Source organism: Vicugna pacos, chromosome 11, assembly GCF_048564905.1.
Source record: "Vicugna pacos chromosome 11, VicPac4, whole genome shotgun sequence".
NCBI lineage: Eukaryota > Metazoa > Chordata > Mammalia > Artiodactyla > Camelidae > Vicugna > Vicugna pacos.
The window spans coordinates 63811466-63829057 of NC_132997.1; the positions used below are offsets into that span (position 1 = coordinate 63811466).

The 17592-nt window shown below is 34.0% G+C and overlaps 1 protein-coding gene across 1 annotated transcript in view; it reads left to right on the plus strand.

Moving 5' to 3' along the window:
• The window catches only part of LOC102539006 (protocadherin-15), a 379801-nt gene that overhangs the window by 15141 nt on the left and 347068 nt on the right, over positions 1-17592 (plus strand). Inside the window, exon 2 of the mRNA XM_072971518.1 lies at positions 9826-9986. Coding sequence (XP_072827619.1) covers positions 9846-9986 — 141 coding nt within the window. The 5' untranslated portion in view covers positions 9826-9845. The remainder of the gene's footprint in view (positions 1-9825; positions 9987-17592) is intronic.

The window sequence follows — 17592 nt, forward strand, 5'->3', positions numbered from 1 at the left end:
CTAAGGGTAAGGAACATAAATTATATGTAATGTGAGTAGTCTTGAGTAACATCTTTTACTTAATATTCCTGAATCCTGTGTGTTCCTCCAATTAATATAGCTAATAAAAAAGTAGCAGCATAGCTCAGTATGTACTTCTCTCCTTCATCTGATGTCTTAGATGAGATGGTTGTCCTCATCTAATTACTAGTGGACATATAGCATTAAATAAATGAACTTTCAAATAAAATTAGTTGAATATACTCACAATTAGACAACCTCTAGCTTAATTCACATTACAAAAGTTACTAGTTTTAAGATTATTTTGTAAATCTTAAAATATTTCCTTGGGAGCATACATGTACACATATGCCTAAGTTACAGTGAGAGTGTGGTGGAAGGATACAGAAGTATCACATGGAATAACCCAGCCCCAAGAATGAATAACACAAACTGCAGTCTCAAATACTCTTAGATCCTCTCTCTCAGCTACACTACTTAGTACTATCATATCTATACTATCACACCCTCCCATGCATATCAGCTTTTGTTCCCTTTCCTTTAAAATAAGTTTCTCCAAAAGGAGGAAACCTGACTTCTACATTTAAATTGCGACCACATGAAAAGGAACAGATCTTTGTTTCTGGGACAAAAATTCACAATTTTAAGACCGAGTTCTCTGATGGCTAATCCTGTGGTAGACGCCCAGATGCGTTCATGAATATTGGATCAAACTGTAAAAATGGCTGCTTCTTAACAACCAAAGAGATATGAGAGAGAAACATCACTCATTGTTAAATTTATCCTAGTGTTAAATTCTGCATTCCAAACAGAAGAAACTGGCTGTGCATGTAAATGTGTGAGTGTGTACATGCACATTCGTTTTTCCCAAACTTCAGAGATAAGATTTTTTTCCTCCATAGCTGGCTCTCTTTTTGTTTTGTACTCACACACCCCCCACACACATACATGTACACACATACACATGCCTTCTGATATACATGAGCAATAATTTCTCTTTAGTCTGAACCTAGAAATAAAAATGTTGAGTCACGGAGAGAGATGATAAGTTTTACTGTTTCTTGGTGCAAATAGAGCTCATAGGGGAAGGCATTTCTAACAGAGACCTGTGGACATATACAAGATACATATTGTTACCCTAATAATAATTCTTAGAGCAGGTGAAAAAAATTAAGTGATATTGACACATAACAGTATTTGAGAAGCTCTTTTAATTGCTTTATACTTATTATAGCTTTGCTTTTTGAAAAGGCTGAGAACATATCTGGGGCCACAGCCCCAAGAGCAGCAAAAAAAAAAACAAGAGGAAGCAATGCATTTGCCTAATTGTATTCATGTATTTATATCACAGTTGTTCTTCTGGATACTTTTATTTTTTAAAATATTATATAATAGCATAAATGAAGGTGGAGCTACAAGGAGAAAATAAACATGAAGCTAAAATATAGAACTACATGGGGCTAAAAAATGCATGTTGTAATAAAACAGTCATCCATCAGTGATGAGATATGTTTCTAAACCTAAGTTTTCTGATAGCTAGTCAAAAAATATGTATTTTCAGCCACAGATTTCAGTATGTCTGTAAGTTTAATATAAATTTGTTAAGAGAATTAGAGTTACTAATGGATAATGCAGAAGTTAATCTGGGGTGGGGGAAACTTGCTGGAGGAAATGAGAAAATATAAGTGATATGTTGTATATGGTCCAAGAGGTCATTAAATAGAGTGGTTAGAAAAGGCTTCATTGAGAAAGTGATATTGGAGTACAAAGCAGAAGGTGGCAAAGGAGCAGATCTTCTGTCTTTCTGGGAAAGGAGATTCTAGGTAGAAGACAACAAGGCAAGGGTACTGAGTTCACAGTGTGTTGGAGAAATAGTTTGTAGGCTAGTGGCTAAAAGGACAAAATCAAGCCAGATATTTAGAATTATGTAAGGATTTGACTTTTGTTTTCAAAGAAATTGGGAACCACTAGAGAGTTTTGAGCTGGCTTATTTTTAGAAGGGTAACCTTCTGGCTGTTGTGTTGAAAATGGGCTGAGGCAGAGCAAGGTCTGAAACACGAAGATCATTTAGGACTTTATTGCAATACTCTAGCCAAGAGATAATGTTGGCACAGACCAAGTTGATAACAATAAAGGTAGTGAAGAAAAGAGGTCAGCTCTGGATATATTCCGTATGAAATAGTATTTTCTCAAAACTTGGATGTGGGACATGAGAAATGGTGAGTCTACAATAACTAAAAAAATTCTTCCTGGAAAAATTGTTAAGATGGAGTTTCCTGTATCTAATGTGAGAAAGACAACATGAGGAACAAGCATAGAAGTATGTGGGAAGATCCAGGGCTCATTTTGATCAGATCTCAGTTTGGTTTGCTTATTGGATGTATGAGTGGAAATGTGGAGGATGCAGTTAGGATGTGTGTTTTTGGTCCAGAAAGAGGGAAAGGAGATCTGGACTGGAGATTTAAATCTGGAAGTCATGAGTCAAGAGTGTAAATGGGACTGAATAAGACAATCAAAGAAAAAAAAGAAGAAGATATACAAAGAATAAAGACATGGCAACAGGGATGAATGAGCAGGGGAGGGAAGGAGGGAGCAAGCAAGGATGTAGAAGTAAGTCAGAAGAGTACAGTGTTCTGAAAGTTAAGTGAAAAGAGGTACAGAGAGGAGAGCAATTAACCATGTGAAATGTTGCTGGTGAGTTAAGTAAGTTGAAGTAAGAGACTTGACTACTGAATTTAAAAACACGGAGGCTCTTAGTAACCTATACAAGAAGTTCTTGCTTTTTTACAACATAGATCTTTTGGCTTTAGGGCTGCATTAGCTTTTTATTGCTGCATAACAATATTGAAATAAACAGTGTTTTACAACAACTCACATTTACCACTTCACAGTTTCTTTGGGCCAGGAGTCCATGCACATCATAGCCAGATCCTCTACTTATGGTCTCACAAGATTGTAATCAAGGTGTTGTCAGAGCTACAGTCTTAGCTAAGACTTGACTAGGGAAGCATCTGCTTCCAAGACCACTTAGGCTTGGTGAAATCCCCTTCCTTGTGGTTGTAGGACTGAAGTCTTCTGTGTCTGGTTGCCTGCCACCTGATACCCTCGTTCCTAAATGCTGCCATTAGTTCCTTGCCACGAGGTCCTCCCAACATGTCTAATGGCTTTGCCAAAGCCAACAAGGGAAAGAGAGAGAAAGAAACTCCTCAAGATAGTTGCTAGAATCTCACGTAATGTAACCACATAATGTACGTGTAAATATAACTTCGCGTTACCTTTGCCATATTCTTCTGGTTGGAAGCAAGTCACAGGTCCCACCCACACTCAGGGGAAGGGAATCACATAAAACCAAGAGACAGACATCTTTGGGGCAGGGCAGCTTAAGAGTCTGCCTGCCACGGGGCCATTTCAGCTTCTCAATGCTCAGGCTCCAGCTTCTTTGTTCAGAATTTTTCTCTCTGCCACGGTGGAAAGGAGGTACCCTGGTTGTCCCAAGGGACTCTAGGTTAGTATGTTCACTTCTTAAACTGATTCCCCGAGTCTGACCTGAAGTTTTATTGTGCTATCCTTAATGTCAATGATCTATTCTCTTTAATGAAACGTTAACTATGAGGTCAGAAACTATATCTATATCTATACTTATAGCTATAATTTGGGAAAATTATTTCTAGGGTCAGGTTGTTGCTAATTACATCGTGCTATTCTCTTATATCTTACTTTAGAGTTGTTTCCATTTTAACCCTTTAAATTTTGCTGAAAAATTATAGGGCATGAAATTCCAAATAATAAATTTATACATCAGCAGGATTTTTGTGTGAGTTTTCCATGAACTCCAAACAAAATTAATGAGGTTTTTATAATTTTATATTTAAATTTAAAAGTTTGTATAAATTCCAAGGTGATAGCAAGATGTAAAGAAAGGAGATCTAAACTGTGAAGAAGTAAACTTGGGTTTTGGTCTCAGATATGTGTTTATTAGTTACACTACCTTGATCAGGTTATTTCAGTGCTTGGGATAGGGAAATTTGGTGATACCAGAGGATTGGCTTCATCTTCTGTGTGTGTGTGTGTGTGTGTATGTATGATGTGTATATATATATATATATATATATATATGATACATATATGAGATTGTAGGTTCTCTTCTAGTTCTAAAATCTGTGATCCTATTTTTAGTTAATAAATGACACAAAAACAAAATAAACATGTCTTCTATATGAAATGCATAATATATATACATTTTTAATACTTTATTTACACCAGAATACAAATACTAGCAATTGTCTTAATGTCAAGGTAATTAAATCAATTTCTAAGAGAAAAGCTCAGAACAGAAGGGAAAAAAAACCTTTTTTCTTAAAGTTTTATACTTGTATGTCTGTGTAATACTTGGCATATCACCTATCATACATCATTAAGTAAAATATAAGTAAATAAAAGATATTACTTAACATGAATGAAGTACACTTGGACAAAGCTGCCCATTATGTAATGGTTTGTTCTTTTGAGGTAAATAAAATATAAATTGTAAAGACTAACTTAGTTTTGCAAAGCAGTGTGCTTTTAATTTTTGCGAACTTTAATCACTGTTGACTCGATTGTTATAATTTTCCATCTTTAGCAAATATTGCATGTGGCTAATATACCCCTAACATTCAAACACATTCCAGTAAAGATTGGTATTTTCTTTGTGAAGTTGCTTGACACACATGTTTCCTTCTCTGTAAGATTTTACCAAGTAGTTACCTAGATATGATATGAACAGATGCTTAGCTGAAAATATATAGTTTATAATATAATTAGAAAGCAAGAAATGTGAAAAATCAAAGTGGAAAAAATACTTCCAGGAATGTCCAGGAAAGTTCTGACAAAGAAGAGGATTTGAGCGTGAGAAGAGTTATGTTAAACCTCATAATCTTGGAATCCAGATTTTACTCAATAAACAGCTGTATAATGGCCATGCTTACTATTTAACCTCACTGAAAAAATACTTATTAGCTACAATTTCACTCTTTAAGAATTTTGTTTTAATTAAATACTGTACATTTGGTAGCTTTGTTTATGTTTTCATTTCCAGGGAGTAACATGCAAGAAGAGGCAGTGGCTGCTTCTAGTGATATCATATAGCTAAACATTTTTCCATTTGACTTAAATTGGGGAAAGATTGTTGCAAGAGATTTTATGCAATTCGTACTGATTATACACCTTTGCATAATTAATTGTTTTACAGCAACAAGTAGTGGGTTCTGTGCACAGAGTGATTTTCTTATTTTAATGTTTGGAATGAACCCAAACAGTCAATTACTCTCTCTCCCTGGAGAACTTACTCTTTCAGCTTCAATGAATTAGGTTAATTAGAAAGGCAATGGACCCCTCTCCCCATTGCCACCTCCACAACATTTTTAGAGAGTAACTCACTTGTGTTTTAGTTGCCTATTTAAAGAAGCAAATAAAATTTTCAGGAACATTAAATATCTATTATGATTCTTCCTTCCTTCCTTCCTTCCTTCCTTCCATCCTTCCATCCTTCCTTCCTTCTTTCCTTCCCTCCTCCCTTCCTTCCTTCCTCCCTTCCTTCCTCTCTTTGTCTCTCTCTCTCTTTCTCTCTCTCTTTCTTATCTATCTATCTATCTCTATCTATCTACACCTAGTTCGTATAACACGCGTGCACGTGTATGTGTGTGGTGTGTTTAGTTCCTAACAGAACCAAACATGTGCTAGGATGAGTATAAAGTGTTCAGTCTAAAGACTGCTACTAGCATGAATTTGTTGAATAAGATCCTTTCCTTGTTATCAAATCTAACTTTAGTTTCTATGAGAAAAATCAAAATTGTCTGAAGTTAGAAAGTGTAAAGAGTGGGTCACTGCCTTGTGATAGCAGGCCTGGATGGCTGGCCTATCCATTCCTGGGTGGCTTGCCACTGGAGACAGGGGTTATCTTTACGATTTTATTTACAGCAAGCATTCTCTCCCTACCGTCTAACTTCCTAGACTCAATATTTTGGATTCAACTCCTTTGAGTCCATATTAATTCTTCAGACTACTTGCCACACCTACCCCAGCTTTGTGACATGAACGGTAGATTTGGTTTGTAAAAACTTCTGGAACATAAAATAAGTCATTTTGCTTTAGCTTCAAATGCTTTCTGTTCTAAAATGATGTTAATCACATTAACAACAATAACCATAATTCACAAATTGCAAGTCCTTATTCTGTACCAGGGGATACCGTCAGTACTTGACATGCATTATCTCATTTAATCATCAGAACAACCCAACAGGCTCTTGTTTGATGCAAATTATCTTATACACATTGGTAAGAAGGGGAATGAAGTTAGGATGAGGCAATGTTACTGATTTTGTAAGTTATATTACAGTATATTTATATTATAAAATAGCCTGTGCAAGTTTTTTGCATAGTGAAAAATAAATAGCTGTGTAAGAGGATCTTAAGGAAAAACGCTGAAAATCTACTGCGGCACCTTTATTTAATCAAGCAGAGTCTACATTAGTGGTTATGATTGACCGTATGTTAACCAGAGAAGCTGTGGGTACAGATAAAGGAGCTGTGAAGTTATTTTTCTGAGTTAAAACAAGAGATTAATGAAGAAAGCTGAATGCTGGATTAGGTTTCCAATCCTGATGAAAAAAAGTCTGTATTTAGAAGTAATTGACTCTGAATACCTACTGCCTGAAGGAACAAGCATTAATCCCAATATTTAAGACTGTCAAAGATTGGCTGACTATGATGCTTAGAGAAAATATCATTAAATATTTAAGTGTGCTAATATTTTTTATTGTGATTATGATCATTTTCATTTTTGTTAGTGCTTTGGGTACAAGAACACAAGTTTTTTTTTTCAGGTGCATACATATGGTGTTATAATAAAAAAAACTCTTCTATTGTTGTACTGATTTTTTATTTTGTAGAAGAGGGAAATTGAAGGTGAATGGAGTTAAGTAATCCATCCACATTCACGTGGCTAGTAAATGGTGGATCCAGGACTGGATTCTAAGTCTGTCAATTCCAGGGACAGCTTTCTTCACTCCTATGATATGAATATCACACTAAGTTTAGTTCCTTTTTCCCAATTGCAACCATTTTTTATTGTGAAGCAAGAAAATATTTTCATGGGAGAGGAATCCCATCTTGGGTACCACCAATTCTGCAAGACTCTTCAGGGTTAACACTTGCTGATAATTTGACCTCTTTATATTCATGGACTGTATCTCTTCACCTTTATTAATATGGCTTGTTCGGGTATACTTCCTGATAATAATAGAGCCACCCAGCTTTCTTACTAGTGTTGCATCGTGTATCCTATTATTGTATTTTTTAATATAGCTGTGTCTTTAGCCTTAAAATGAAGTCAAGGATGGGAACGGATTTAAACATCACATGCAAGAGTTAAACAAAAGCTTTTACCAGATACAGGGGAATCTTGTACAACAAGAGAGGAGGCAAAGGGAACACACTCTCCCAATATACCCAGATGTTCTGCTGGGCAGATGCTTACCAGCATTCTCTCAGAACACCAGCTGCTCAGATCTGCAAACTCCTGGACTTGTGGGAAGATACGGTCCTGCTGCTGAGATGGACAGAGAGGGAAGAGACCCCTGCTCAAAGCTAGCCTCAAGTGGGGTGGCACCTGTCCTGTGGGGAGAAGGTAGAGGGCAGGGTTGTCCAGGTAATCCAGAGTGAACATCTACATTCATTTTTTTAAGAATTATGCCTTGGATCGTGTCTCCCTTCGCTGTGTTCTCTTCTCCAAACTTTTGGTCTAAATTAGCATGGCATATGAAAATCTTGAGAAATTTTTGACAATGTGAATGGAGTAATCTGGTGAAAGAAAAGCAAAACTGTTTTTCAGAATATAAGTGCTAGAAACACTGCTGATTTTCAGACATTGAAGAACACGGGTGAGGAGAGAGCAAAAAAAAATTTGGATCTTTTTTGTGAGAATTAAAAAAATAATTAAATAAAACATAAGTTCAGATACGGTATTTTAGTTTCATTGCCTTAATATTGGTTAAAATAACTATTACATCTCTCTCTGATTATAGTCCATTTGCATTGTAAGGAGAGCTCATTGCTCCCTTCCCTGTGTGTACCTGTGTGGTGTATACTTAGAAAGACCTGCTGTTGCTGCCGTTAGGCATTACTGAGTCAAGGCATAAACGTTAAAGTTAGTTGACCTACTTTTTATACATTTCTTTATTTTTTCCTAATCAGAAAATGAAATCCCATTTAATTTCTTAGTTACATATTGAAACACAGACCAAATAATGTTTCAGAAATTACTTGTGTGAAGTTTTTGTAAATGAGTGTGCACACAGGCCTTGAATATATTTGTAGATCAGAAAATGCTATCGTTGTCTAATTTGTACTTTTGGATGTATTATCTGTAAGTTATATATTTGCCAGTTCAGTAAAAAAAAATGGATCAGTTTCACTCATATGTTTACATATATGTGCAGTAGTAAGTGAAAAAGTAGAAGTAATCTGCCATTTAGAAAAGTATGTGTGTGAGTGTGTATACTTAAACATTTATTTAGATACATTGTTACAAAAGAAGAATGGTTCCTTTTAACATCCCTAGTGAGATAAAACTATTAGTAATAACATGATGAAGAAATATTATAGGCGATGATAATGATGATGATTATTATTAACTTGTTAAGAAAAGTCTTTTAAAGAGACTCCCCCTTCCGCCCTTACTTTAACTATGCAATGATGTAGCATTTAGGTCAATTTTGTTTCTTAAGAAAATGCAACGGATACACTTTATATTATTATTTTTCAAGTTAGGTTCATATTTATAGATTATATATTCTAAATGCTATCCCAAGGCAATGAGTTCTCTAGACATATGCTATTTATTCTAATATCCTTAGGAGAGTACATTTTTATTTGCATTGCTACATCTCCTCTTTATGCCATAAGTTTAATAAAATGGATCAGCTAAAAATGATTGCCCTAAGCTATAGTGCATTATTGTTTGTCAAAGCAAGGATCGTTACAGTATGGGGGAAAAATGGGATTTGAATTGCATCAGTGATGTTTGCGTTCAACTTATAAAATGCATAGAATCTTTAACAGAGTAAGATTAGAGGTATACTATTTTTTCAACTCTTATTCAACAAGTTTCTACATATCAGCCCACTGAAAAAATAAGAAAGCAAGCATTGAAATGTTGCATTAAAATAGTGTGTGTTCTAGTCGAGTACCCCAGACATGTCTTAAAGAAGAATGGCTTCTATTGTATATCTGTGCACTAGTCTTGTCTTTCACATTAAGATTTATGTTTTATGGATTGGCTCTACGATAAAAGAGAAAGAAGCAATTCTCACCATGGGAGTCTCTGCTACTTCTTTCTCTCTTCCTTTTTCTTCCTTTCTCTTATTTTCAGGGTATCTCTTTTCATATCAGAAGTCTTACTGAGTGAATTGAAGTGTCAGTTTCTGTTATTATAGGCGTTTCCTTTTGTTCAGGGTAAAATTCAGTGATAACTACTGTGAGAAGTGATAGACAGAGAGGGGAATGGATTCATGTTGTTAAAGGCAAACAAGAAACAGATGGTGAAACTTACCAAGTGTTTGAATCTCCTCCTCTCCCTCATCTCCCAGAAATATCATTTATAAATAGCATAATGAAAGTATTTTTGCCTTTTGAAACAGGACCTTCTCTGTATCACGCCACATACAAAGTTGAATATTTTCTGCTTTGAAATGGATTTGCAAGCCAGCTGGAGTTTGAGCATATGATCTTTGTTAAAGAATGTGTACAAGTAGAATATATTTTTAAGTGACTTTCTTTGGTTTGCAGGTACGATTCTGGTGGATAACATGCTGATCAAGGGGACTGCCGGAGGACCAGACCCGACCATAGAGCTCTCTTTAAAGGACAACGTGGATTACTGGGTGTTGTTGGACCCTGTTAAACAGATGCTTTTCCTGAACAGCACGGGCAGAGTTCTGGACAGAGATGTTAGTATTTTTTTTTTTCTTTGCCCCTCTTACAACTTTATTATAATTTACATCTTGCACGTGTTTGTTGATATATCAAGTTACTGTTATATAATTTAAATTTATTGTCTGGGTTTATCAACAAAACCTTTTTTTTTTTTAACTCCTTGAAAGAATAAGAAAGAAAGAGGGACCATCTGTGTCTGAGAGAACCATTGTATCTCTCTTCCAACATCCTGGAAGCTTGTCAGACTTCTGAATAAGGAGAGGGTAGAGTGCTCAGAATAAAGGGGTGGTAACCTTGGCAAAGGAGGATGAGCACAGCCTGATTCATGGCAGAGTTGGAGAGTACAGCTAGACTTTGCTTGAGGACAAGAAGTTTAGTTGAACCACTAACAGGAGCGTGTTCTTGCAAGCAGTAAGCGTTGGTTGAGGGATGAGTGCCATTGTGCTTACAGAGCTTAAAAAAAAAATTAAAAGACAGTGAGCACAACTTTCCTGGCAATGCCTCAGTCCAGTTGTTCTCAGATGGCATGACCTAAGTATTTTGTTATTAAGAACAGATAAATAACCAAAGTTGAATGTGTCCTTTCTGAAAAACTTGAAAAAACAAAAACAAAACGAGTAGATTTAAGTAGTTCTCTAATGTAAATTTATTCTCACTTATTTGCATTCTGTCTTAAGTGCAAAGAAAAGTGTGTATGTGGGTGGGGGATAGGAGTGGGGGAGTATAACCAGTAATTGTTTAGAATCTTAGGAAAACTCAAGGAGTACATCTAAACATGCCTGCTCTCTAATTTCTGGTTTATAAAATCCGAATGTCAGACTCTCAGCTTAGTGTACCTGAATCATCTCACTACACTGTTCGGGATTTATGACCCACTTTAAAGATGATATGGAGTGGATGGTCCCTAATCTATTTCACATCTGAAATACAGAGTCTTTAAGAGCTTTGTGTGAGGTGGACAGTATAAGACACTCTCACCAGGATGGGCAGTCCTTGTACACCTGGGGAGGTCCATAATTTAGCTAACTGGGCAGTGGGGGCAGATGTGAAATGAGGACATCAGGAATGTGGTGTATGATGTTGAATGATTAGCAGATATTGAACCATTGTTGCATCCCTGAAATGAATCCCACTTGATCATGGTGTGGGATCCCATTGATCCTCCTAATGTATTGTTGAATTCAGTTTGAATGTTTTTGCTGAAAATTTTTGATCTGTGTTCATCAGGAATATTGACCTGTAATTTTCTTTTTTTTTTTTATAGAGTCTGTCTGGTTTTGATATCAGGGTAAAGCTGGCCTCATTAGAATAAATTTTGAAGCATTCCCTCCTTTTCTATTTTTTGGAATAGTTTGAGAAGGATAGATATTAACTTTTTAAATATTTGGTAGAATTCTCTTGTGGAGACTTCTGGTCCTACACTTTTATTTTGGGGAGGTTTTTTTTATTACTCATTTAATTTCATTACTAGTAATTTGTCTGTTCAGATTTTCTGTTTCTTATTCAGTCTTGAAATATTGTATGTTTCTAAGAATTTATTTCTTTTAGGTTGTCTGATTTGGGGCATATATTTGTCTGTAGTATTCTCTTATGATTGTATTTCTGTGATATTGATTTTAACTTTTCCTCTTTTATTTCTAATTTTATTTATTTGGGCTCTCTCATTTTTTTTTTCCTTATGGGTCTGGCTAAAGATCAGTTTTCTTTATCCTTTCAAAAAAAAAAAGCAGCTGTTAGTTTCATTAATCTTCCTGTTGCTCTTTAGTTTCCCTTTTATTTATTTCCACTCTGGTCTTTATTATTTTCTTTCGTCTACTAACTTTGAGTTTTCTTTTTTTCCTAATTCTTTTAGGTGTATAACTAGGTTATTTATTTGATATTTTTCTTGTTTATTTAGGAAAACCTGTGTCAGTATAAATATCCCTCTTAGAACTCTTTTTATTGTGTCCCATAGATTTTGGAAATTTGCATTTCTATTTTCATTCCTCTCAAGGTATTTTTTAAAAATCGGGTGTGTGTGTGTATATATATATGTATGTATATATATATACACACACACATATACATATATATATATATATAAAATTATATTTTAATGGAAATACTGGGGATTGAACCCAGTTCCTAATGCATGCTGAGCACGCACTCTACCACTGAGCTATACCCTCCCCTCTTCAAGGTATTTTTTTAAAATTTTCTCTTTGATTTCTTTGTTGACCCATTGTTTTTGTTTGTTTGTTTTTTAGTAGCATGTTGTTTAGTCTCTGTATGTTTGTGTTTTATGTAATTTTCTTCCTATAATTGATTTCGAGTTTCATACCATTGAGGTGGGAAATATACTTGATATGATTTCAGTCATCTCAAATTTGTGGTGACTTGTTTTATGGCTAGCATATGATCTGTTATGGGCAATGTTTCATGCAGACTTGAAAAGAGTGTGTAACTCTGCTCCTTTTGGATGGAATGTTCTATTGATATCTGTTTAGTCCATGTGCCATTTAAGGCTAATGTTTTCTTATTGGTTTTCTGTCTGCATGATCTATCCATTGATATAAGTGGGGTATTAAAGTCCTCTACTATTTTTGTTTTGCTGTCAATTTATCGCTTTATGCCTATCAACGTTTGCTTTGTATATTTAGGTGCTGCTCTGTTAGATGTATACATGTTTACTAATATTATATTTTCTTATTGGGTTGACCTCTTTATCATCATATAATACTCTTCCCTGTCTTGTTCTTTCTTAGTTTTAAAGTCTATTAATTTAATTTAAAATCTATTGTCTCACTTGACCAATATTCTCTAATCACTATTGGCCATGCAATAATGGTGATAATATCAATAATTAAAATTGTAATAGAAAAAATACAATTCTGGCACAATCCTGTTATACTTATCTCAAAACTCTAGGCAAACTTTTAAAAGCTTTGAATACTGAGAAACTGTGTTCATGACAATCCCAACATCTTAACTTCTCTTCTTTTAGACCCTAAATTGGTAGATGGACAGAGAGCTTTGACTCTAACCCAGGCCAATATCCATTTAACTACTAAGTTTTATACTTTTATATCACATCCACAGTATATCTTGCATTTGTATCCATCAGACTAACTCCAGTACAAGCCCCTTAGAGCTCATTTGACTTTGGAACAATCTCCTAGTAGTTCTCTTTACTGTATTTCATGATTCTACCTGCTTTAGCTTCAGTGTTCCAAAGTACAATTCTGACCTTGTCAGTAGATGATTTTTACTTGCGAACTAGTTTCTTTGCATCTGGCTCTTGAGGTTTCCTAGATTCAAGCTGCAGCTTATCTGTCTCTTTTCCTTTTATTTAGAAACATAGAGACTCCAATCTAGGAAAACTGAACTGAGTGCTGTTCCCTCAGCATAATCTAAGTTTTTCTTATCTTGCCTTCCCTGATCCTCTTTTGAATCTATGCTTTGAAATTACTTTATCCATTGTCATCAGTTGAATGTTGTCTACTGCCAAGACATGTCTGAAATTTCTACTTTCTACATAAAATGTTCCCATTAGTAATACTGGTATGTAAATCCTACTCTAAACTTGAAAATCTTCAAAACTCTTTTCTGACTTGCATTATAGCTATTTATATTCCTCTCATATCAATTTTACAGGACTTGTTTAATACACAAGGACTATGTCATATTAATCCCAACCCACACTGAACTTTGCATATAGTAAGTACAATTAAATAAACTTAATGTCCTTAATAACTGATTGTGAAAAATCTACAACTTTCTAAGTATTATATATTTCTATTCATATTTTAAAATTAATTATTTCTTCTTTAGGCAACTTCTGTAAATATACCATTTACTGTGAAAGTTTAATTTATGAGGACATATTACTCTGGCGAGTCATTTCAGTTAACTTTCTTTCATTATTTAGAAAGCATTTCTACAGTAAATTGAGGCTTTTTTTTTTAACTGTCTTACATTTTATTTTTGAAATAGTGAATGTGTATAGGAAGAAAAATCATGATAAAAACACCTTTCATTCCTGTAAGGAATGAATAAACTTTGCCTTTGCTTTATGAAAAATAATATCAATTCTTACTCAGGTTTGCTAAAAATTTATTTTCCCACTAAATTACTAAGCAATCCAAATAATGTGGTTTCTAGAAAAGACTCAGTTCCCCTTAGACTTTGGATGTATGATATGATCAACACTGTTCACATCAATAAATTCTATATAAAAACTTCACTTTGCATGTTGCATCTTCGGTGATTGAAAAACTTATAACAAAATTTTTTACTTTTGTCTTTTTTTCAAATTACAAAATTCATACATATTTATTGGAAAAACTTATTCCCTTACTTTTTACTGTTAACCTATTTTTCAAAGATAACTTCCATCAACTGTTGGTACATATCATTCCTGAAACTTATCTATGTATGTTAAAATGTGTTCAAACATATACACCAGCATACAAATATGCATTCAGAGTACTATGCTAAACATTTGTTTTTATTTTGGAAAATAGTTCACATGTCTTGGGATATATGAATGGTAGTTGTCCTAAATAATTACCCCTAGACAATTTATGTATAGTTTTTTTTTTTCTGTTTTGTTTTATGAATGAAGCAATTTAAGAGAATTACAGAAAATAGAATTGTCATGACTTATTTTTGCTACTGGTTATTAAAGGTAAACCAAAATTTCCCTAACACATTCCTAAGCATTTTGGAATCCCTAAACTCTCACTAACAGACTTGATGGAACTGTACTTGGTATATTTATGACCTTCTTATATAGCAGAATAGAATCTGTTGTAATGTGAGATTACAATGTGTGTTATATATTAGCCACAGGGAATTCTTGCTTTCATCATGATTCATTATGGTTGGAATTTATTGTAAGCTAAATTCTACCCTTGGTACTAACAGTTGGATAGGGAACTAAAGCTGACAGTGACAAGAGTTCCAGGTGACCTGGTTATATCTAATTTATGGGCACTTAGCAGGACTAAGTGGGGACTCAGTGCACAGTACATTTGATCCTCTACTTGCGGAGGCTGTAACCTTTATGTCCCAGTGCTAGCACTCAGTATAGAATTAGAAGTTGAGATACAGTGGTTTTATAGGTCTCTTTTGCAATATTTATAAGATAAATAACTTTAGAAGAACATAAATTGTCACCTGATTGTCTTCCAGAAGGTGTGCCAAGAGCTAATAGTACAGGTATTTATTCCATTTTTTACTTTATAATTGAAATATGCAGGACTTTCCCTTAAAAAATCTATTAAAGCAAAAACTTTAAAACTGGTGGTAAAGATGGAGGGCATCTAATTCAAATTCTTTCCAGAAAACTTCTAAGACCTAGTCTTTTTAAATGATCTTTTAGCCCCAAATTTGCAGAGTTTCAGGGATGGGGCTTGATTTTATAGGATAGTCCATTCTATTCTGTCCCACCATGGATTAACAGAAAATCTCTACTTACACTGAAAGATTCTTTGTAATACTTTTCATTCATCATTCTTATTTCTCCTATCTGAAACTACAAAGGGTAAACTAATTGATCTTTTTATAACAACCATTCAGATGTCTGATAAATCTTGTGATTTTTAGCTTGAACATCTCCAATTTCATCACACGTTCTCAGCGTGATTAGACTTCACATCTTATTTGCCCATAAAATGGTGCCTATTACAATCCATCTATCTCTGCACCTGATATTATTAATGAATATGAAGTAGCTTGTGTTATTATTTCAGCCACCCATTTAGTGTTAGCACATAAACTCATCTTTTACTCATCAAAATTTCACAATTATATTTTCACAGTAATGTTTGTAGCCATTTGTTATCATATTTGATGAAGTTTTTTCTAATATAAGTGATTTTAAGTTATTATTTTGAAAGTATAGATTTTTGAAGTATTCTGACTTATTAGAATGATTTAAAACCTTGTCTTTTGTCATCAAATGTATTATACATCCTCCTGAGCAGTGTAACATTCACAGATTTTACCCACATTACTTTAGTACTTTTATGTATGACAGTGATTAAGAGTGAAATGGTGTAGATTTTGGAACACAGAGCTATACAGCACTTCACTAGAGACGATGCGATAATGATGCTTCAGTTTATTCTTTCCAGGTACATTTATTCAGTCAGGTACAATAAAGTTAAACTACCTTTCTCTTTATTGGCTATAAAAATATCTAAAGATTAAACTATGTTTTCTTCAGGTTAGGTATAGTTTCTACAGCATTCTTCTCGTTTAGAAATGTGACATTTTTCATGAACCTATCCTAGTTTCCAGTAAGTGATGCTATGTCTTTAAATTAGTTTTACTCCAAATATTTAATAATTTATTTTATAATCCAAGATTGCCAGTTTGTATTTTAAAGATTCATGGGGTTTTTGTTTGTTTGTTTGTTTGTTTGCTTTTTTGGAATTTTAGCTTTTTGTAAGTAAAAAATAGTTTACATTTATTATGCATTAACATATGCCTCATAAAAGCTTATATAAAACTTATGACATTCAGTCACATTGCTGTTTATCATTACCTCCATTTTTAGAGATGAATAAACTAAGGACAGAAATTTTGCATCTAGATCATACAGTTAATAGGTTATGGAACTAGAAGCCAAGCAGTACAACTCAGGTAATAATCATCTGTCCTAGACATGGTGCTAGTTCCTGGGTAGAGAGATGGTCATGACCAAAATAACACCCAAGAGTTTGTGAAGCTTCCCATTTAGCGAAGGGAGACAAACTCAAACAATTATATAAAATGTATAGTATGCCTCGAGTTTCATGGGAAATGCAGTACAAACAATAAATAAAGGGAGGAAAAGTTAAAAGGAGAGAGCTGGCTGGAGGCTTGGTAATTTAGATGTAATGGTCAGAAGAGATCATTATACCAAAATTATATGTAGAGAAAATTTTATAAATAAAAAATATTTTAAAAATCATAAAGAAATATTTTGTAGCATGAAGCACTTTGACTCTAGCGTCAGAGATGTAAGTGCGCATCCCACATCTGCAAGCCCTTGGCCACAGCACCTGAATAATAAATGCCCCTTTGATGACACTCCCCCCCTGAGAATTTATCACAAGAAATTAGGCAAGTTAGCACACATGTATGTGTAGAATGTTTACTGAAGTATTGTTTATAATGACAAAAATTGACAACATAAAACATCTCATAAATTTTTACTTAGACCAGCTATGCTATAAACTTATGAAATCCTGTTAAATTGCACTGTATAATTTCATCATAATATATGTGAAAATGTTACAGTAAATCTTTATTTACAAACATGAGATAATATTCACTATGTGTATGTGTTTGTGTGTGTATAACAGGTATATATTTGGAGAGAAGAAAAGATCAGCAAATAATCATTTAACTATATACAGTTAGTAAGTTTAATTGGGTTGTAAATAGATTCTCTTGGTTATCTGTATTTTAATTTTATCAGATATGAAAATTTAATATTTTAGCAAAAATATAGGTGAACACAAATGTTATATAATCTCTTTACTCCATGGATATTATCATTAATGCATTTTTATATATATAAATTAAAGGTTTATATCATTGCTTCTTTAACTTGGAAGGACAAAATTCATGGCATCCCATCAAATTTCGGCA